The sequence below is a fragment of the Salvelinus namaycush genome, chromosome 18 (assembly GCF_016432855.1).
Source record: "Salvelinus namaycush isolate Seneca chromosome 18, SaNama_1.0, whole genome shotgun sequence".
NCBI lineage: Eukaryota > Metazoa > Chordata > Actinopteri > Salmoniformes > Salmonidae > Salvelinus > Salvelinus namaycush.
This window is the reverse complement of record NC_052324.1, coordinates 10,056,080-10,078,870: the sequence shown is the minus strand read 5'-3', so window position 1 is coordinate 10,078,870 and position 22,791 is coordinate 10,056,080. Positions and strand designations below refer to the sequence as shown.

The window sequence follows — 22,791 nt, the reverse complement described above, 5'->3', positions numbered from 1 at the left end:
TTTTCAAGGACGCATGGTAAACAAATGGCGAAAATGAGGACTACAACGGAAAATCTATGCGTTTAATTAAGGGAGCTCAACTGAGGCCGAAATGTAGCACTACTGAGTGGACAGAGCTGCTCTACAGAATTAATAAAATTTATGGACAGGGGTACTGTTTGTAGAAATTTGGAAGCTTTTACTTTCATATTTACCACTGTAAAACATATTTACCACTGCATTTTAAAGAAATAGGAGAAAGGTGAAATTAGCATTGTTAAGAGACCCCCCCTAAAAAGACTGACTTTTGTTGCATATAAGGTAGCTAATGTCTCATTCAGGGGGGCTAACCCCGCTCCCCCGTAATTCACACCCTGGTACTTTGGCAAAAATGACGGTGACACAACTGACCTGCGAGGATGTTTTGAAAGTGAAGTTCACGGAAGCATTCACGATAGCCCAGATCCATTTCTCTTGCCAAACAGCAATCTTTCAATTCACATTATTATTATTATTATAAAGTAATCCATTCTAAGTTGAAGCACTGTACAGTACAACCACATGAGAACACAACTTATATAAAACATATTTGACTGCTCTTGATGAAACATTTGCCCATTCAAAATAAAGTTTTAATAGCTCTAAAGCATATTCAAGTCAAATCTACTCTAATGGAATGGAAGCATACTTTAGCTTACATCAAGCAACATTTAATTTCAATCTGAGATATGCTGATCTTTTTTTTTATTACTGTAGCTACCATCACATGAGGATAGTATACAGTAGCTTCAAAAATACTTATTTTTTGTAAGATTTTTTTTCTTCAAACAATACAAAATATACACATACAAACAATAGCATACAAACGCTCACAAACATTATCACACCTGCACAGACCCACCTGCTCACACCTCCATCTCCAGCGCCCACATCACTCTCATATCCCCCACATTCTGAAATTGCAATTTTGTTCCACCCAGTTTTATCATTACACTGTCATACAAAAAACGGCAACGGTGTACTTTAGGACCATGAGGACGCCTCAGAGCAGTTGGGTAGTCTGTTTGGAGTGTTCAGAAGGCTGGATTTAGGACCACATGGACACCACATAGCGGGATGACAGGCTGTGTGAAGGCAAAGTTTCTGGAAGGCTGGCTGGACCAGCACGGGAGAGTTGAGTACAGTTCAGTGTGTATGTGTTGCGCTCTTTCACCAAGTTTTAAAAGCAAGCAGAGCAGAAACTGGATACTCTTTAGTTGACTGATGTAGCTGGCAAGGGAACTGCTGTATAACATAACAGAAAAACTAGTGTTTATTCGCAGTGCTGAGCTAGTATTGTAACTGACATGTAAGGTTATCTAATGTTTCATCCCTTCTCGACTGAGGTGAATGAATTAGCTATGCTAGCTAGTAGCTACCACAGCCAGGTGAGCTCAAGTCTTTAGCTATCTGTCAGATAGTCATAATAGCCACCTCATTTCGCTATCTAACAGCTGTCGTTTGTATGGAAATGTTTTGTCCCTTTTCAACAGAAGTAAAGGAACTTGGCTAGCTTTCTCCAGTTGATGTACATTTAGAGAGAGAGAGCTGGCCAAAAGTTGGCAAAAGTCAGCTTTTCTTTTTGCCTCAATCACACAAGCGCTGAATCAAACGATGAAACCATCAGCCAATCATATTGTGACTTTTTTTCAGTGCAATGTGAGTTTTTATTAGTCAGTATGACAATGTAACATTATTGATCTGTCAGTTTCCCAAGCTAATTCCCTACTACACACTGACACAGTAATAAACAGCACTAACGTTACTGGCTTCACTGTCAAGGTACACAGTAGAGGTCTGTGCTGGACTGATTTCTTCAAACTGCACCCTTCCTAAAACCTGCTAACTTGCTGTCCGACTCCCACCCGCTACTGTAAGAACTGGTCCCAAACCCAACTGCAGTCCTGCAATGTTATTTTAGGCGTATGTGATGCAGCTTACTTGCCAGCCATGGTCCCAGCATTTTTGAGCCCTACAGGTAATATCAAATGGCAAAAATAACTTCAGAAATAGATTAAATTAGCAGAGATTCTCACATGGCCCTTATATTAGGCTATCTGTATTACTGGTCTAGATCAGCCAATATGCTAGATGTAGTTTGAAGAGAGCAGAATTGGAGAGACTTGCACTTTCTCTTCAGCTATTTTTAATGCCTACCTTTTTGGAGTGTAAAGATGTTCTGACGGGAAAATATGGGTGATCAATATTTAGGCCTTTCTAGGCTATAGCCTAATCATAGGCCTATTTTAGGAAGTACATTTCCTTGGAAAGATAACTGCCCCGTGCTTCTCCGCCATCGCACTGGCCTACTCTATTGAATTGAGACCACATTTGCACCTGATTGCGCAGGTATGGCTACTGAATTTGAAGCAGCAAGAATGATGACAGGGACACGTGCTACGTTTTGCATAGGCCTATAGGGTATAGCCTAACTTCTAAAAAGGGGTAGAAGGCCCATTGTTCCCCACTGTGTTTGGTTTAGTAAGCATTTGTAGATTGGCTCTATTTTCTCTCAGCATCCATTTTTTCACTATTCTGAACATATAAAGAATCCATATGTTGTTCTGAAATATGAACACAGAAATACTGAACATTTTTAACTTATTATGGTGCTAATTTGACAAAATTACAATCACGGTCTTGATTTGGACATTTTTCTGGTCTCGGTCTTGAATTGGTCTCGCTTTAGATGGTCTCGAACACAACACAACAGTAGATTAGGCTACTGTGGTGAGCAAGTGTTGCACCTTTTCATTTTCAGTAAGTATTGATTACCCATTTATTTGTCTCTGCCTGCAAATCATCCTACTAGAAGGATTTATAAAATATTGATTGTAATAATATCATAACAATGATAATTATTATTTTCAATGACGTTCTTCAGTTGTTGGAAAGGAAACACTGAAGAGAAAAACCCCCATCTAATCAGGATTTTTCTTTGATGGTCTCTGGAGAGATATATTTAGCTAGTCAGCTAGCTAGGTGGCCATTGGCTAGGCCATCAAAAGCTAGATAAAGGAATCTGCCATTGAACTGTATTAGGGCAACATTTTGGAGTGACAGTGGAATCAACCAATCAAATTTTGACTTAAAGAGTGGGACTGTTTTTACAAAAACGTATGGAAACTTCTGCCTTCTTGAAGGCCAACAGGTCACTGCACAATAGTGAGGAATAGTTTTCCCACGGTCTAGCTAGCTAGCTAGCTTTTGTTGTCAGCTAGTTTGCAGGTGTTATCAAAAAGGATGTTGTTGCACATTTCTTAGCTTCTCCCTTTTTCAAGAATAACTTTCAACAAGAAGTTACGTTTCAAATGATCATCATCTGGTGAGTGGAACTGTGTTTTATTGCAGTGCGCTTGCTGTTGTTAGACATCTCTTTGAAAATAACTTGTGTGTGGAACTTACAGCATTTTAGCAACATGAAATCTTCTGAAACTCTGTTCATATACACCCCCAGGAACAATATGACACTTAAAAACAAAAATCTTGACAAGCAACCACTTAGATATGGTCGTTTTCATGTTTTCATAAATGATGTTTGGGAATTACGTATACTAAGGCATTTGTGAAAATTGGGGTATGCGGGTATGTGTGAGACTTCTTTAATTAGGGGTCAAAAATGCCTCTGAAGAGCTTGTCATCACCAAACAAAATAGCTGACCTTTCTCTAAACTTTACCCCGAGCTTAACAACGCTTGTTGTGCCACGTGTCCATTTTATCAAACAGAAATTCCTCCCAAAACAGAAAAACTTATACTCCCCACCCCTCTTGTGCTGCTTTACACATTACTTGGACACCTCTCTAAAAAGGAGAGATTTCTAGAACTGACCATTTGTATCTTTTACATATGGTTTTGTACACCAGCTTCAATACACCAGCTTCAGCTGTTTGAAGCTGGTGTACAAAACCATATGTAAAAGATGCAAAACTTCAGAATGTGAAGCATAGAAATAGATCTACTGCTTAATAGACTTGTTTTCAATCAGTGAAATCTAACTCACATTTCTATTTGAATTTGGTCGGATCGCCCGAAAAGTTGCATATTGTAGCTTTACATTTTTTTCTGTTTTACCGGTCAGTAAACATATGGCTTTGTTACCACAACAAATGTGAAACCATAAACATAAACAATATGTGAAACCATAAACAAAATACATGTCATGAACGTCGTTGTAAGGATTGTTGGATCCAACGTGCAGCGTGGTATGGGTTCAACATATTTATTTAGTGAACCGGCACAAAAAAACAATGAAGCACAAACGAAACGGGAAGCTAATGGCGTGCTCACAGGCAACTAACCAAAAAACAAGATCCCACAAAAACCCAGTGGGAAAAGGCTGCCTAAATATGATCCCCAATCAGAGACAACGATAGACAGCTGCTTCTGATTGAGAACCATACCAGGCCAACATAGAAATAAAAAAACTAGAGTACCCACCCTAGTCACACCCCGACCTAACCAAATTAGAGAATAAAAGGCTCTCTAAGGTCAGGGCGTGACAATACAATATTTTTGGTTATGGAAACAATATTTCACAGCGGTTTAGATGGTACAATGATTCTCAACATAATGACTGCTTGTTTGGTCACAAACTGAAACGAGGAAAACTTCGAATTTTAGCAACCAGCAAATGGCGGAGCAATTTCTGCATAGTGTATCTTTAAACGTTCTGAGAACAGAAGTGAACATTTTGCCTGTTCTGGGAACGTTTATGTTTAGGTTGCAGAGAGGTTCTGAGAACATTTTACTCCGGTTCCTTGAAAGTTTTCCTGGGAGGTTAGGTTGTTTTAAGGTTTTTGAATAACTTTCTTTTTTGACCTTCGAGCACAGATAGAAATTAAATTCCCTTAGACATTAATCATGGGAATACATGTATTTTTTTGTGACACAGCATCAGTGATATTTTAACCTATAATCTACCATTCCCAATCCGTGTAATTAGTCCACTGTTTACACAATGGAGCTAGCACGCCATGTTTTTTTCTGCATACAAAGCTGTTCATTTTAGTCTATTCAAATAGACCCCATTTCAAAGGAAACAAGCACTCATTAAGATCTGGTGGACAATTTGTGGGTGCAGCCAACACACCTGAACACGATTAACAAGATAGAGGATGGAGGGTTTTGTTGATTCTGAGAACGGAATGTGTATGCTTTTAAATAACATTCTCTGAACGTTTAGTTCTTGTGGTTTTTACGGAAAGTTTTTGAACATTCTCTGACCAATTTGAGAACATGACTATAAATACAACCATGAGGAAATCTGCATTATGCGAAGTACTGAAATCCCCACAGAAGAACGTTGTTAACGTTCTCGGGACTATTTCAGAACATTCCCAATGTCAAACCAGTTGGAGAACGTTCCTAGAACATAACCAACATTTTATTAAATGTTTGATCTTTTAGGAAATGTTAGGTTAAAGTAATGAAATACCAAGAAAATAAAGTTTGTTTGTCAAGTTCCTTTGAAGTGTTGAATGTTCCAAAGCCAAGCAACTATCCTGCAACATTCCTAAAAAATTGTGGGAAGGTTGTTTGCAAAATAACCATATGACAACCACGCTCTCACCAAACTTTAAGAAACTCATGGTTCTCAGAACATTTTGTGCTAGCTGGGCAGTCTGAACACACAAAGAACTGAGAGTTGCTGTAAACATCAAACTTTACTGTTTGTATCTATGTACATCACAGACCCTGATATCCCTGCTAAGGAACAGACCTGGGTTCAAATACTATTTAAACTTAAACTGAGCTTGCCTGGCACAATCAAATCAATAGAATAATCACAACTGTGCAAACCCCTCCCATTTGTCACTCCAGGCAGAGTAGAGCAAACTAGAGCTCAAGTATTTGAAATATTTCCAATAGTATTTGAACCCATGTAACCCATGTCTGCTGAGGAACAGAACAGCAGGAACACAGTCTTCTTATGGGGTAATGATGACAGTGGCTCAAAACAATGATATTATTTAATCCACATCGCTCCCCACTTCCTCTTGTATTCCTCACACAACAGCCCTGTGCTGTCAATGTCATTGTCAAGTACTTCACCAAATGAGTATATTGCTGCAATATGGTGGGATAATTAGAGTGCTTGGCTGGACAGGGCACACACAGATGAGGACTCTGTTAATGCATCCACTACTTGTTTCCCAGTGCCATAAAGGCCTGCTGTGAATTGCATGATGATGCTTGGATGTTATAGGCTATTCCATTCATCCGTTGAATTCTTAATCGTTAGCTGCCTCATGGACAAACGTGTTTTGCTTAGAGCCATAGATAATATGCTTGTTTCAGCAAGACCACTCTAAATATTTGAAATACTTCAAATTTTTTTAGACCACCATTTATTTTTGAAATGTTTAAGCCAGAAAAGCCATTCAATTTCTAAAATGTGCAGACATTGCAGCTTTTTGATAGCATTTGTACTTTTCACACTTCAAAGCATTTTGACCTAATAAAAACATTGCAGAACAGAAATATCTTCTACCAATCATGAGATCATGAGATTATTTTAGTGACTGCATCAACTCCTTTCTAAACTAAACTAACTTCCCTTGGGACATTGCAACATTTAAAGATGCCTGCAAGAGCGAGACATATGATGTCAAGTGCTCAAAGTGTCGAGAGAGAGAGAGAGAGAGAGAGAGAGAGAGAAAGAGAGAGAGAAAGAGAGAGAGAGAGAGAGAGAGAGAGAGAGAGAGAGAGAGAGAGAGAGAGAGAGAGAGAGAGAGAGAGAGAGAGAGAGAGAGAGAGAGAGAGAGAGAGAGAGAGAGAGAGAGAGAGAGAGAGAGAGAGAGAGAGAGAGAAAATATATGTAATCTAGGCGCATCTATTCAATTAGCCTTGTTCTAGTCTCCCTGACTGGTGAAGAGTAATTAAAAAGCATAGATGTGTCGACTGGAGTCAGATAATCAAAAATAGGCATGACACAGAAATAGTTCTGACGCACCAAGGGAGACTCATTTAGAAAATGTAAGTATTTAATACATTTGGTGGAGAACATTCAAACACAGTATAAGGATTCAAGAAAAATCAATGGACATCACCACATCCAGGGAAGTAGCACAATCAGGAGAGTTGGCTTAGATTGAAAACATCCAGAGGTAATAGTCATTGCAGCATATGATAGACTGTTTACAAATGTCTGCCTGGTCTCATTCCTTTCCATTCAACACAAACCATTTATGCATCTTTTTTGGGTAACAAAGGGGAACAAGTGTGAAGGACATTGTGCATTTAGGGGAAAAAATATGAGAACAGCAGTCAGTTGTCTTCCTATGGGGGAGTTCTTTTGAAGGACATGCACAATTTCATGCCTTAGAAACTCCCACGGATCGTGGGTCAGGGCTATTAAGGTATTGGATAAGGTTGCAGTACAGCAGATCACCACTAGAGGTTCCATATGTTCCTCAGACACAGACACTCATTTTCAGGTATATAACAGTTTTTCAATCCTTTGGTACATTTTTCACAAGTGTGTGATACATTTTCACAACTCTCAGTACAAAACTAAAAATAGATCATCAAAAAGGCAGTTGTTACAAAACGAAGCACATTTTCAACTGACTAAGTGCAACACACATCAGTCACTTAATCAGTGTTTCATCTAGAAATACACGTTTCACATTGCAATACATGTTCATATAAAGTCATTTGCCTTTCACAATGCAATTCTCACATTATTTTTGATATGATTTTTGTTCGTTCTGATATTTCTCAATGTCTTCATTTTTGTATTATGCCTGCATTGTTGTGCATTGCTAGGTATTACTGCATTGTTGGAGCTAGGAACACAAGTATTTCGCTGCACCTGCGATAACATCTGCAAATCTGTGTACGCGACCAATAAACTTTAATTTGATACTTCTCATTTGTTTAAATGCATTTTACTATTAATTAATCTAACTTCTCCTAACTGATAATCACTAAACCATTTGGTGAACCTATAGATTTTTAACGGGTTTGTCTACTAATAAGATTGAGAACATAATGGAAATGTATGTCTGTAAATTAGAAACATAAAGTATATGTACTGTAATATTATGACTTAATTCACAGTAAAATCTGACATTGACAATATCCAAGATGTACTGTATGTAACATGCATCCGCTATACAGTAAACCTGTATCCACAATGAAGTTGCTGGGGTGGGATTCACACTGTTTTAGTAAAATTGCATTGGCCAATACAGTACTGTAATACCATAATATACAGTGCATTCAGATAGGGGCAGCAGGTAGCCTAGTGGTTAGAGCGTTGGACAATTAACCGAAAGATTGCAAGATTGAATCCCTGAGCTGACAAGGTAAAAATGTGTCATTCTGCCCCTGAACAAGACAGTTAACCCACTGTTCCTAGGCCGTCATTGAAAATAAGAATTTGTTTGTAACTGACTTGCCTAGTTAAATAAAGGTAAAATAAATAGTAGTCAGACCCCTTAGCCTTTCCACATTACAGCCTTATTCTAAAATTTATTAAATTAAATATTTTCCTAATCAATCCACACCAATACCCAATAATGACAACTTTTTCTTGCAACTAAGTATTCAGACCCTTTGCAATGAAGCTCAAAACTGAGCTCAGGGACATCCTGTTTCCATTCACATCCTTGAGATGTTTCTACATCTGTGGTAAATTTAATTGATTGGACATGATTTGGAAAGGCACACAGCTGTCTATATAAGGTCCCACAGTTGACAGTGCATGTCAGGGCAAAAACCAAGCAATGAGGTGGAAGGAATTGTCCGTAGAGCTCTGAGACAGGATTGTGTCGAGACACAGATCTGGGGAAGGGCCCCCAAAAATATCTGCAGCATTGAAGGTCCCCAAGAACACAGTGGCCTCCATCATTCTTAAATGGAAGAAGTTTGGAAACACCAAGACTCTTCCAAGAGCTGGCTGCCCGGTCAAACTGAGCAACCGCGGGAGAGGGGCCAAAAACCTGGGAGGTGACCAAAAACCTGAGTTCCTCTGTGGAGATGGAAGAATCTTCCAGTTGGATAACCACCTCTGCAGCACTTCACCAGTCAGGCCTTTATGGTAGAGAGGCCAGACGGAAGCCACTCCTCAGTAAAAAGCACATGACAGCCTGCTTGGGGTTTGCCTAAAGGCACCTAAAGGACACTGACCATGAGAAACAAGATACTCTGGTCTGATGAAACTAAGGTTGAACTCTTTGGCCTGAATGCCAAGCGTCACGTCTGGAGGAAACCTGGCACCATCCCTACGGTGAACCATGGTTGTGGCAGCATCATGTTGTGGCGATGTTTTTCAGCGGCAGGGACTGGGAGACTAGACAGGATCGAGGGAAAGATGAACGGAGCAAAGTACAGAGAAATCCATGATATAAACCTGCTCCAGAGTGCTCAGGACCCCAGACTGGGCGAAGGTTCACCTTCCAACAGGACAATGACCCTAAGCACACAGCCAAGACAACGCAGGAGTGGCTTCAGGACAAGTCTCTGAATGTCCTTGAGAGGCCCAGCCAGAGCCTGGACTTGAACCCGATCTAACATCTCTGGAGAGACCTGAAAATAGCTGTGCAGCGAAGCTCCCCATCCAACCTGACAGAGCTTGAGAGGAAAACTCGGAACCTGTTTTTGCTTGGTCGTTATGGGGTATTGTGTGTAAATTGATAAGAGATTATTTTCTCCCTTTAATCCATTTTAGAAGAAGGCTGTAATGTGGAAAATGTAAAGGAGTCTGAATACTTTCCGAATGCACTGTATGCCATTTACATTGCAGACGCTTTTATCCAAAGTGACAAATGAGACTGCACATTTTTCTATGTGACCACAGTGGGAATGGAACACACAACTCGTGTTGCTAGTGCCGTGCTCTTACAAACAGAGTCATGTACTGGACCACTACAATACATAAGTACAATATACAATACATAAGTACAATATACAATACATAAGTACAATATAAAATACATGATTACAGTTACGTTCCCCAGCAAGAAAACCAAAAATTGTTGCTCAAACAGAAAAGGGAATTAACAAAGAGTCACTGACAACAACCAAAACAAAACAAGGTAGGGTTCTAGGAGGGGTTCGGAAAGACACTCACGGGGGTATCCACTGAAAGTTGACTAGCAACAACAACTGGGACCTAAAAAACACCCACCATGAGTACCTTCTAAATTTTCCCAACAAGGCAAACAAAATAAAAACCCACACTAAACTTAAAGATCAGACAAAGGAATGTTTTTCTAGAAATCAAACAGGGAGTGCCAACTAAAGGTGTTGACCCTCCACATCTCTCAAGACAAGTGTAGCACTGCACTAGCCACTCTTAAATATCACCTGGGCCAGCAGAGGTAAAACACCTTCCCCCTAATGAGATGGCAACCAGCACAGATGTAACACATACTGACTAATGAGGTGACACCAATCTGTGCACCCTACGTGCTAACGTGCTAAAGTTCAACCTTTAAAACAAAAATGGGAAAACCATTTGGAAGATGCCATTCCCATGAGCGTACCATTCTCCTTCAGGCCATGGATCAGGCATGCAATGACCTCAATCCAGACCTATGTCAGGCTTGGATTCGTCATGCCAAAAGGTTTTTCCCCAGGTGCATGAACAATGAGAACCTGGGGATGAGAACGTTTGGCCAAAAGGTCAAGACAGACTTGATGCAAACTAGTGCCTGCTTCTTTAATATATTTAATTTGTTTAATTTGATTACAGTAAACCTGTGATGTAATTATATCTGAATAATTGATTTATTTTTTGCATCATTGATTGTGAAAGTCGTGTTCAATGATCACACCTTTGATCACACACGGGATAGAATTGAATGAAATTTGATGTTCAGTTAATTTTAATGGGTAATGAAAGTGTTTTGCCTAATGTGAAAACAGTTTAATGTACTTTAGCCTATTACATTTAAAGGAAAATGTATCTTGATTGTTTTTGCTATTTGATTACCTGGTTGATAAAATAACTACACTGGAAAAGAAAAGTGTTGGTCCCATGTTTCATGAGCTCAAATTTTTAGGAACAAATTTGTTTACATCCATGTTAGTGAGCGTTTCTCCTGACAGGTGTGGAATATCAAGAAGCTGATTAAACAGCATGATCAATACACAGGTGTACCTTGTGCCGTGAATAATAAAAGGACACTTTAAAATGTGCAGTTTTGTCAAACAACACAATGCCACAGATGTCTCAAGTTTTGAGGGAGTGTGCAATTGGCATGCTGACTGCAGGAATGTCCACCAGAGCTGTTGCCAAAGAATTGAAAGTAAATGATTTCTCCACCATAAGCTGCCTCCAACGTTGTTGGAGCCTCACAACCACAGACCATGTGTAACCAATAGCACTAAAGCAATTTAGAAAACTGTACTAATATTGTAGTCTACAGTATATCTGTAGAAAAACTATATTTTTGCCCCTTCCCCCAATGACAAACTGACAGTACTCTGTTATTGAGAATGTTTTATTCAATGTCCCTCTTATGGTGGAATTATCATCTAATTGAGTAACTATAATGAGTGATAGATGGAAATTGATCAAAAATGTATCACTAGCCACTTTAAACAATGCCACTTAATATAATGTATATGTATATACTGTACTCTATATAATCTACTGCATCTTGCCATCTTTATGTAATACATGTATCACTAGCCTCTTTAAACTATGCACTTTTATGTTTACATACCCTACATTACTCATCTCATATGTATATACTGTACTCGATACCATCTAATGCATCTTGCCTATGCCGTTCTGTACCATCACTCATTCATATATCTTTATGTACATATTCTTTATCCCTTTACACTTGTGTGTATAAGGTAGTAGTTGTGGAATTGTTAGGTTAGATTACTCGTTGGTTATTACTGCATTGTCGGAATTAGAAGCACAAGCATTTCGCTACACTCACATTAACATCTGCTAACCATGTGTATGTGACAAATAAAATTTGATTTGATTTGATACGATTAGGCTACAATCATAAGAAATAAAAAACTACGTTTGTAAAGTGATAAATGTTAGTTCTTATAGTATACCTTTATTTTAAAATACTGTGATGAGACAACTTTACACATCGAAACACAATGTTTTTTTGTTTTATTCATTTTGAGACAAAAACATAAAAAGTATACTGAATGTCAATCAGAAGATCTGATTATTAAGTGCTCATATTGGACTGAGGGATATTTTACAACAGCTTACCATAATAAAAACACTCATAATAATACCAACATTAAAATCTCACTTTAAGTGTGTTTCAGCCTAACTTAAACAGACCTCTCTACCTATCACCATATAAGCAATATTTTCACTCAACCTTTAAATGGAAAGACTCATGACAAAACAAACAGTAACTTAAACATAAATACAAAATTACAGTAAATTAACAATGGCTGCAACATACTACAGAATGCATAGGAGACCACCACATTCCCGGCAAACACACAACACAATGTTGTCTCAATATTGACTCCAAGTTGTGAGCCTCAATGTGCCATTTCTACTTTGTAACAACCCTTTGTCACTCTGACTTTTATAGGCCCCACCAGATCTCGGTTCAAATACGATTTCAGGTATTTAAATTACTTTACAAAACAAGTATTTAGATATTACATCTTACTTCACTTTTTAATCACAATATTTATTTTACCTTTATTTAACTAGACAAGTCAGTTAAGAACACATTCTTATTTTCAATGACAGCCCAGGAACAGTGGGTTAACTGCCATGTTCAGGGGCAGAATGCCAGATTTTACCTTGTCAGCTCAGGGAGCTGATCTTCAATCTTGCAACCTTTCGGTTACTAGTCCAACGCTCTAACCACTAGGCTACCTTACGTTGGTGTCTCATGAAAGATGGCAAGATGCCATGTTACATTTAAAAAACAGCAGGGTTTCAAAAAGCTTGTCGGACATTGAGCAGCGATCTGGTCTGAAGATACGCCCTCCAATGCTAAAATGCCGCTCCACAGCTGCGGAGGATGCTGGGACATGTAAGTACTCAGCAGCAACTCTGCTCAGTGTTGGGTGTGTGTGACTGTGTGTTTTCCAGAATTTCAGAGGATCAGTAGTTGGTGGAAGATATTGGGTGATTAGGTAATCCTCAATATCTTTGTTGTTTTTGATAACATTTCACCAGCCCTATCCCTCAGCAGTTTAAACCTCTACAGGATAGGTGTCCCTAAACCGGAGCGGTTGTTGCTAATGTGCGCTAATGTGACTAGAATGACGTTGTATTTAACAGCCAACTTTCCTGGGACATAGACATGTCTTATATGGGGAGAAAGCTTAAATTCTTGTAAATCTAACTGCAGTGTCTAACTCCAATTAACAGTTGCTATTACAGTGAACAAATACCATGCTACCGTTTGAGGAGTACACAACAACAAAAAACGTATCACGGCAACTAGTTTGGTACATTCACCTCTGAAGGTAAATAATGTACTTACAATCAGTAATCTTGCTCTGATTTGTCATCCTGAGGGTCCCAGAGATAAAATGTAGCATCGTTTTGTTTGATAAAATCCATTTTTATGTTCAAATGTATGAACTGGGGTCTACAGTTTGACCCCACTGCTGTCTCTGACTCCACACCCACCCCCCCCGGCCATCTAGATGTGTGAAAGTTATTGTATAAGATAAAAACATTTATTACCATAGCATTTTTGTATGTTCTCTATAGTTATGTACTTGAAAATGTATGAATTGACCAATTTGCCATATTTAGGCAAACTCCTGGCAGACTTGATACAAAATATTGTGCAGTAATGTAATTCTCCACTGGATCAGTCTTAACCTTTGCACACACACTGCTTCCGTCTGGTGGCCAAAATCTAAGTCCCTTTGAGCAATTCATTGATCGATTTACTTAGAACATATATTCATAGGATTGTATATAAACATCTGGATTTTGCTAAACATTTAAAGCAGAGTATTTGAGGGTATTTGAAATATGTTTGGTGAAAATATATTTGAAAAGGGATTCAAACCGTGTTCCAGAAAAGTATTTGAAAATACTTTCAAATACAATTTGATAGACTTTTTTATTTGTTCCATTTTTGTAATAAACATTAAAATACTCAAATAAAAGTCATTGTTTTGGGCTGTATATTTAAAAATACTCAAATACACAATAAAAAGTATTTTTAATAGCAGATACAAATGTATTTGAACCCAGGTCTGGAAACTACACAGATGTACAATTGTCTGCTGCCTCCAAGGTATCGAACACTATATCATATCACTGTAAATAATGAGAAAGACATACACTCATACTGTACCAGTGACACAATGTCATTCAACATCTGGACAAATGAAAAGGCTGCTCTTTGCAGGGAATGAATTACCAGCAGTTGTTGTATTATGTCACAATGTTTTCGTATTTTTTTTTTACTTTGGTTGCCCATAGGGGAATCTCAATTTTTGGTGCTCTGACTGAGTAAAGAACACAGTTTGCCTTACATTATCAATCATCTCCTGAAGATGACAGACTAGAAGGCTTCAGGAGTAAGCAAAATCCAGTATATTGAAAGGACTAATTTGAGTTGAGTCAAGATAGCATATCAGTGAATAGACTTGGTTCTCAGAGATCCAGGCCTCTGATTATAATTGGCACGCCTGGGCTGGCCCAGCCCTTTCACGTATTCTCTTCATTCTCTCTACTTTCATTGTAACAGGTCACACGTGCATGTTGCTCAAAGCCACTCTTGTGGGATCATTGTATTTGTAAATGTTATGTAAAAGGCAAGGCTGCCTTTTGTGAAGTGATTGGGCTGGCTTTAAACCCCCTGTCTGACTGACTGATATAATGCTTTGTCATGAATGTGTCTTACTGGGGCACTGGACTGACACATGATCTGTACAAGGTATGTCTAGGAGTCAAAAAGGAGCTAGGGGTAAACCACAAGATCATGTAACTGACTGGGGTTCAAACCTGTGTCTATCGCGTGTCTCAAGACAGTGTTAACCCACTGAGCTAAAGTCTGAGCATTAGCTCAGGGACCTATCACACGTATTCAGGTCTCAAGCAAGGTTCCTCATCTCGTGAGCGGGGTTCACTGAACCCCCTTCATAACACTTAGGAGAACTCAGACTGTTGTCAGATGCAAAGTTAACGGTACATACAAGCAGCTGGGACAACCCAAATAAACTGTAGGAAACTCAATTCATTCAATTCAATTTCACTCAAGAGAATGAGAAAAATCCTAACGTTTCATATTTCAAAATTCCACAGCTTTCCTTTTAAAAGCACAACAATACTGTAGTTCTGACATTGCCTGCATTGTTTTTAAAATCATTCTTAGAAACATGATCAGATCAGCAAGAAGCTACAAAAGGTTACAAAACCTTGGAGGTTTCAACACAACACCACAAAATGGTCAACGTTTGGAGGGGATTGAGAATGTTTTTGGACAGGGGTTACAGTACGAGCAGATTAAGGTTTCAGAGTCCTTATTCTAATTTTCGGCAGGTAGAGTGTCTTTAATAACGCCAAAGTCCATCAATCTATGGTTTCTCGTACTATCTGTTCCCTTTCATTTGTTCTCCTCTGTTGTGGCTCTAATCTTCATCTCAGCGAATTTAAGGGAGTACTGCCAGCCCGTCCAGGAGGACCACTCAATGCCGTCGGCGTAGGAGGTGTGCGGCCCACGCAGGTACTGTCCATTCAGGTTGGACGTGTGGCAGTTGCGGTACCACCAGGCACCGTGGTAGAAGGAGGCACAGTTGTTCTCTGAGTGGTCGTTATCTTGGTCCTTGGTGGTGAATTTCATCCCGTTGTGTTTGAGCATTGAGTCACCTTACAAAGACAGACAGACAGGAGGAGGGGTGGGTGCAGAAACAGGGAGGAGAGGGAGAGAGCGAAATAAAGAGAGGGTGGGGAATGAGAGAGGTAGCCAGCATTTTAGCACTTTGACAGGATCATGATGACATGTATGGTGGTATATGTGTGAGAGGTTTAAAAAGAAAGACCATTACTGCTTGGTGAAATATAACATTATACTGAAATAAATGAAAACCACAGGGACGGGCAAGTAAATTACTTTGCTATTGCCAGGTTCTGTGTTAGAGAGTGAGAGAGAGAGAGAGAGAGAGAGAAATGGGTTGACATGATAGCTCAGCTGAATCGAACACAGCTTGTTTCCAAAGCTAAGCAGAGTAGATAGAGGTAGATCTGGATGGTATACCTGTTCTCACTGAAGATTATTACCCGTTATATACCAGTATGAGTCAATGTTCAGGCAGGAATTGTTGGACTGTGGCTTCACATTCAATATAGCTCTTTATTTAGGTTGATGGCATGACGTTGAAACAATGACGTTGATTCAAACATACCATTTTACTATCAACATTGAAACAAGGTCAAATAAAATATCTTTAATCAAATATGAAATTCTACATAAATTCAACCACACAATATGTAATCAATATAGGATAAAAATATTAGTAAAATGTCTACGTGGAACTTTCAATGCAATTTCAACATATATAGTTCTGATGATTATGTTGAAATTAGATTGATGTAACAACCTGTTAGTCAAGTTAAGTCAATGTATTTAAGTTGAAGTTTTACCCTAATTTCAATGTTTACAATGTTGGTTGAAATGAGATGAAAACAGTACTGGTTGATGACTTTTTTCAAATCCAATCTATTTTCCACTATGCTTCCACGTCACAAGACACTGACGAATTACATTGAAACAACATTTATTCAACCAGTGTCTGCCCAGTAGGATATGTGTGGGTGGGTGTGGGTGGTGTTTGTGTGTATCTGTGCATGCTTACATATGTCTGTGTGTGTGTGCAGATCAGAGGAAGACTGGTGGAGAGGCTGTAGGCTGTGGTGGTGGCCTTATTAAACCCTACGATGTATGTCTCAGGGATGTAATACAGCAGCCAGTGGTGCATTAATCAAATCCCCTCTGTGCAGCACCACGCTCTACTCTGGAGGTGCTAATTCTGCTGTGGCTGGACCAGGCAGCTCTTAGCGACAGCTGCTTATTGCCCACATAGCACTAACTCCATTTTTTTGTATGGATATCCTCTCAGATTTTGCTTCCATATCATGCCTCGTAATCATGGGCTGATGGTAAGGAGAAAAATCTCCCCCTAACTATGACATTATGCAGATTACAGATTTTGTCATATATTTCAATTTCCCACCAAGTGCCTCAGACTATAGACTTATTTAACCCTTGTTTTACTAGGTGAGTTGGCTGAGAACACCAAGTTACACTGTAGTTTAAGAGGTTAGATTTGGGAATTTAGCCAGGACACTGGGTGAAAGGGAAATGTAAAAAATGTTCTACTTAATATTCGTAATCTCCTGCACAACCCCAACATCTACATACAGTACGTGAAAATGGCAATATTCTATGTTTTGTAGTAAAAAAGATTGAGGAAGATAAGTGATTCCAATGACATCATTGGTGTGCATCATGTGATTTTAACCAATTATGAGTAGGCACTTCCTACTAATTGCCTACTAATTGTCTACTAATTGGTTGATGATGTCATAGGAAACACTTATCTTCCTCTATCCTTTTTACAAAAAATACATAGAAACGCGCCATTTTCACACATGTTCATGTTGGGGTGGCGCTGGACATTATTAATATGAAGTTGAACATTTCTGAAATGTCAGTTTAACTCCCCTACTCATACAACAATGAAATGGAATTATAACAGACCACATGATTTGTTTTGTTCGTGAAGATGATGAAAGAGCATGGGGATGATAATAGTAAAATCATGCAATGCACAAAGGGAAGAGTCAGCTTATTAGGGCAGTGTAGGACGAGTCTGCCTCTCTTCCTATGGAAAAAGTACCCCAGAATATTGTATGCCAACCTATTGTACATCTATTCTATGCTGACTTTAACCGCTTCAACACGCTCGTGGATTACCGCTAAAAAAGGTTGGCAACCTTTTAAATATAGAATTATTGTAAACATAGTGGCAGGATATGATAATGACACACTGCATTGATGATTAAACCTCTCAAACTCCTGAAGATGCAGTGTAAATGGATGCCTACTGTACCATTATAACAAATGTAATGTAATGTAATGTTGGACACATTTTAATCAAATATCCTGGGAGAAACCTACAATGAGAGCAGCGAAAGTATTTGAACATGCACCGGAACTCATATAATAATCATAATCATAATGAATACATTAAAAACATCAGAGGGAAATTATGTGCTCTCCACAAGCATTGTAATAAAACATACTCAACACTCCTGTGGCTCTAGTAATGATATGGTTAAAACACTTTGATTAGGTAAAAAAATGTCATTAATGTGTTTCTTTCAAGTTCTGAGAGTAAGCACTTAAAGTGTGAACAGCTAGTGCGCCTCATCATCACAGGTAATTGCACGTTCACCCTATTTCTCTGCCGGTAGAGTACTCATTTCATGTTTATATATGATGCACAATTCTGTAGTGTATAACCATCATTTTGTTGTTTAGGATAATGGTTAAATAATCTTTGCAAGGATTGAAGATTAATTATCAAAGAATAAAAGGCAGCGACAGTTTTCTGTCTGAACTGATGCAGAACAAACGGGGGGGGGGGGGGGGGGGAATACATGTACTGTCTTAGTCAATATGTGAACATATCCTTTATCATTGGTTTTGACTGTCAAATCTCAAACTGTTCCTCCCAGATGTCACTTAATTGAAACCAAATATATGAAGAACAAATCATTTAAATCCAGGTATTGAAAGCAAACTCAGGACTGTGCTGAAGTCAAAACAGTGCTGCTGCAGAGTAACATTTTATTAAGGTCCAATACTGCCGTTTTTTTATGTCAATATCAAAACATTTCTGGGTAACAATTAAGTACCTTACTGTGATTGTTTTCAATTAAAATGGTAAAAAAAACAACAACAAAAAACACTACATATACAAAAGTCTGTGGACACCCGTTCAAATGAGTGGATTCGGCTGTTTCAGCCACACCCGTTGCTGACAGGTGTATAAAATTGAGCCATGCACAGCCATGCAATCTCACAGCCATGCAATCTCCATAGACAAACATTGGCAGTAGAATGGCTTTACTGAAGAGCTAGAGCTGCCCCGGTCAACTGTAAGTGCTATTATTTTGAAGTGGAAACATCTAGGAGAAACAACGGCTCAGCCGCGAAGTGGTAGGCCAAACAAGCTCACAAGACTGGACTGCCGAGTGCTGAAGTGCGTAGTGAGTAAAAATCACTACCGAGTTCCAAACTGCCACTGGATGCAATGTCCACACAATAACTGTTTGTCGGGAGCTTCATTAAATGGGTATCCGTGGCCGAGCAGCCGCACACAAGCCTAAGATCACCATGCGCAATGCCAAGTGTCGGCTGGAGTGGTGTAAAGCTTGCCGTCATTGGACTCTGGAGCAGTGGAAACGTGCTCTCTGGAGTGATGAATCACACTTCACCATCTGGCAGTCCGATGGACGAATCTGGTTTTGGTGGATGCCAGGAGAACGCTACCTGTCCGAATGCATATTGCCAACTGTAAAATTTGGTGGAGGAGGAATAATAGCCTGGGGTTAGCCTCTTAGTTCCAGTGAAGGGAAATGTTAACATTACAGTATACAATGACATTCTTGACGATTCTGTGCTTCCAACTTTGTAGCAACAGTTTGGGGAAGGTCCTTTCCTGTTTCAGCATGACAATGCCCCCATGCACAAAGCGAGGTCCATACAAAAAGGTTTTGTCAAGATCGATGTGGAAGAACTTGATTGACCTGCACAGAGCCCTGACCTCAACCCCATCGAATACCTTTGGGATGAATTGGAACGCCGACTGCGAGCCAGGCCTAATCGGCCAACATCACTGCCCAACCTCACTAATGCTCTTGTGGCTGAATGGAAGCAATTCCCTGCAGCAATGTTCCAACATCTAGTGGAAAGCCTTCCCAGAAGAGTGGAGGCTGTTACAGCAGTAAAGGGGGGGACCTTAATGCCCATGATTTTGGAATGAGATGTTCGACGAGCAGGTGTCCACATACTTTTGGTAATATAGTGAAGCTTCTTAGCGAAGAGCAACTTCTCAAGCAAGAATTTTGCTCAAACTGTCTGGGAGTGGGGAGGAGAAAACTGAAAACTAGTTATTTTTGGCAGAGAGGTTTGGAACTCTCTTTCTTTCTTATTGGTATATTAACTAATTTACTGCCTGGTGAGGCAGGCCAAAACTCTATCCCAACAAAAAAAGTCTGATATTTCAGGAAGTCTTTTCAAACAGCTCTTACACTAACAGGGCATTATCACCGTTTTCACAATTTGACAGTATTATTCCAAGCTCATAGGATGGAAATATAAACTGAGAGTACAAACATTAAGGATACCTTCCTAATATTGAGTTGCGCCCCCCACTTTTGCCCTGAAAATGAATTGGGGAATGGACTCTATAAGGTGTCGAAAGCGTTCCACAGGGATGCTGGCCCATGTTGACTCCAATGCTTTTCACAGTTGGGTAAACTGGGTGGATGTCCTTTGGGTGGTGGAACATTATTGATACACATGGGACACTGTTGTGCATGAAAAACCCAGCAGAGTTGCAGTTCTTGACACAAACCGTTGCGCCTGGCACATACTGTACCCCTTTCAAAGGCACTTAAGAATTTCGTCTCAATTGTCTCAAGGCTTAAAATCATTCTCTAACCTCTCCTCCCCTTCATCTATACAGATTGAAGTGGATTAAACAAGTGACATCAATAACATATCATAGCTTTCAGCTTTGTATTAACATGGTCAGTCTATGTCATGGAAAGAGCAGGTGTCATTAATGTTTTGTATGCTCAGTGTATATAAAACACAGGAAAATCACAATTTTGACTGCACTGGGCCTTGAAACAAACTTCTTATTTTTTTAAATCCCAGAGCCTCAATTCGTCTGAACAAAAACAACAAGAGAGGATGAAAAATCAACTTTAATTGATAAGATTGGGAATCAATGTTGCATGAATCCCTGGCAGCAGACGTTTAAAGACAACCTCACTAATTAAATCAAGCGGAAGCGATATTCTCCTCCTGATTGATGATAATCCGACTGTTTGTTTATGTCAGGCCGTAATAACCTAATGGCCTGCTTTATTTGCCGTGGCCACAGAGGCATCCTACAGCTTCATCATCCCTGCCCTTTCCAGCAGCCCTGGAAGGTCATGATTCTGTCCAGCTGGGCCCAACCATGAGTGAGGGGCTGAGGAAGGGGGAACCTGGGACTAACGGAGTGGAGGGACCCAATTAATGTCCAAAAGAGCCCTCCGCGACAGAAGAGCTGAACCGTGGAGAATCACACACACATTGCCTGGATGCTGCTGCGCATGATCTACAGCTGATGTAGAACAAACAACAGCCAGAGAAAGACTCTCATACTGGTGAACAGATGTCTGAATTGGATTTTCCTGATATTTGGATGTTTAGAAATTGTATTTCTTCCCTGAGAGGGGGGGCATTGACCAATAGGAAGATCAGTACAATTTATAAATGCTTTAAGGGTCATTTATAAAGTCTATGAAGCAAATGTGTATGAGTGATAATAAATGGCTACAGTACAGTTGGATATTGCAGTACCTGCAGTGCCTGAGTAATCAGCAACAGTCAGCGGGTATCCATCCTCATCCGGGTCAACGGAGAACAGTCCCACTCCAAAGGCTCCGTACTGGGCGAAGGCCGTGCTGTTCTCAAAGTCCTCCAGGTCAATGCGCAGCTCGTAGTTGGCTTGGATGGTCAGGGCATGCATCCTCTTCAAACCTGAGTTTGAAGACAGAGGAGAGGCTAGTCATGATCTGACCCGAACAGCTGTGATTTTACACTAGAACCGCGAAAGTTCATGAATTTAAAAACATGATTACTCTGTCCCTTTTTGAAGTCATGCCCCCTCCGTTCTTGACTTTCCATCAATACATCTATAAAACACGCTGTCGGTGTATCTTAATAATATTACAAACAGAACTGGAGTTATAACCAGTTTTAGGAGGGCACGTCGTTTTTGAATGGTTTCCCCCCATTGCCTCTCCTTCTCCTGACAGTTGAATGTGCAGTGCCCAGCTGAAAATCACCCCGATAATTGCCTCGAAACTGAACCTAAACTATATCGAAACTAATTCCACACATATCACAACAGATAAAATAAATGATGTATGATGGGGAGGGAGAAAGGGGGTGAATTGGTGAGTTAATGAGCGAGGGGAAGCGAACGATGCATGATAATGTAATCACCAATTGAAGAACAGGGTGGTGGTCCATTCTATTGTATTGATCTGTTCTAATTATAATCTCAAAATGGTATGTACTCTATCAGTCCACCCAATCCAAACAGTCTTATCCGTCTGATCTGGCCTACTTGGAGTGGGTTACACTGTGAGAGTGTGTGTAATTGTACATGCTGAACGCCTTTCAATATCTGGGAAAAAGATCCACATCGGGCAGCAGTTGAGCAAGTGCTGGAGAATGTAGTGATGAGGCTTGTTGAACATTGTGATGGCAAAGGGTGAAATGTCACCATGGACAATTTCTTCACTTCACTGTCATTGGCGAACAAGTTGCTTGCAAATAACAAGCCTAGTCGGCACCATGAACAAAGTGAGTCGCTCCCTCCCTCCCTCTGTGCAAAATAAGCCACCTGCACAGCTGTTGTACTCCACAAAGGTGCTGAAGAACAACAAGACAACAATAGAGAACTGTAGACTTACGCAGTACAACCAAACAAAGGTATATCAAAGTGTGTCAAGCAAGTGAACGTTACGAAGATTTATGTCAACTGTTAGGATAAGTGATAACAG

The 22,791-nt window shown here is 39.7% G+C and overlaps 1 protein-coding gene across 1 annotated transcript in view; it reads right to left on the bottom strand.

The window, feature by feature from the left end:
- Positions 1 to 15,544: 15,544 nt before the first annotated feature.
- Positions 15,545 to 22,791, bottom strand: part of LOC120062675 (fibrinogen C domain-containing protein 1-like) — a 158,513-nt gene continuing 151,266 nt past the window's right edge. Inside the window, exons 6-7 of the mRNA XM_039012722.1 lie at positions 21,581 to 21,760; positions 15,545 to 15,807 (exon numbers count right to left, since the gene is read on the bottom strand). Of these exons, the coding sequence (XP_038868650.1) occupies positions 15,545 to 15,807; positions 21,581 to 21,760 (443 nt within the window). The remainder of the gene's footprint in view (positions 15,808 to 21,580; positions 21,761 to 22,791) is intronic.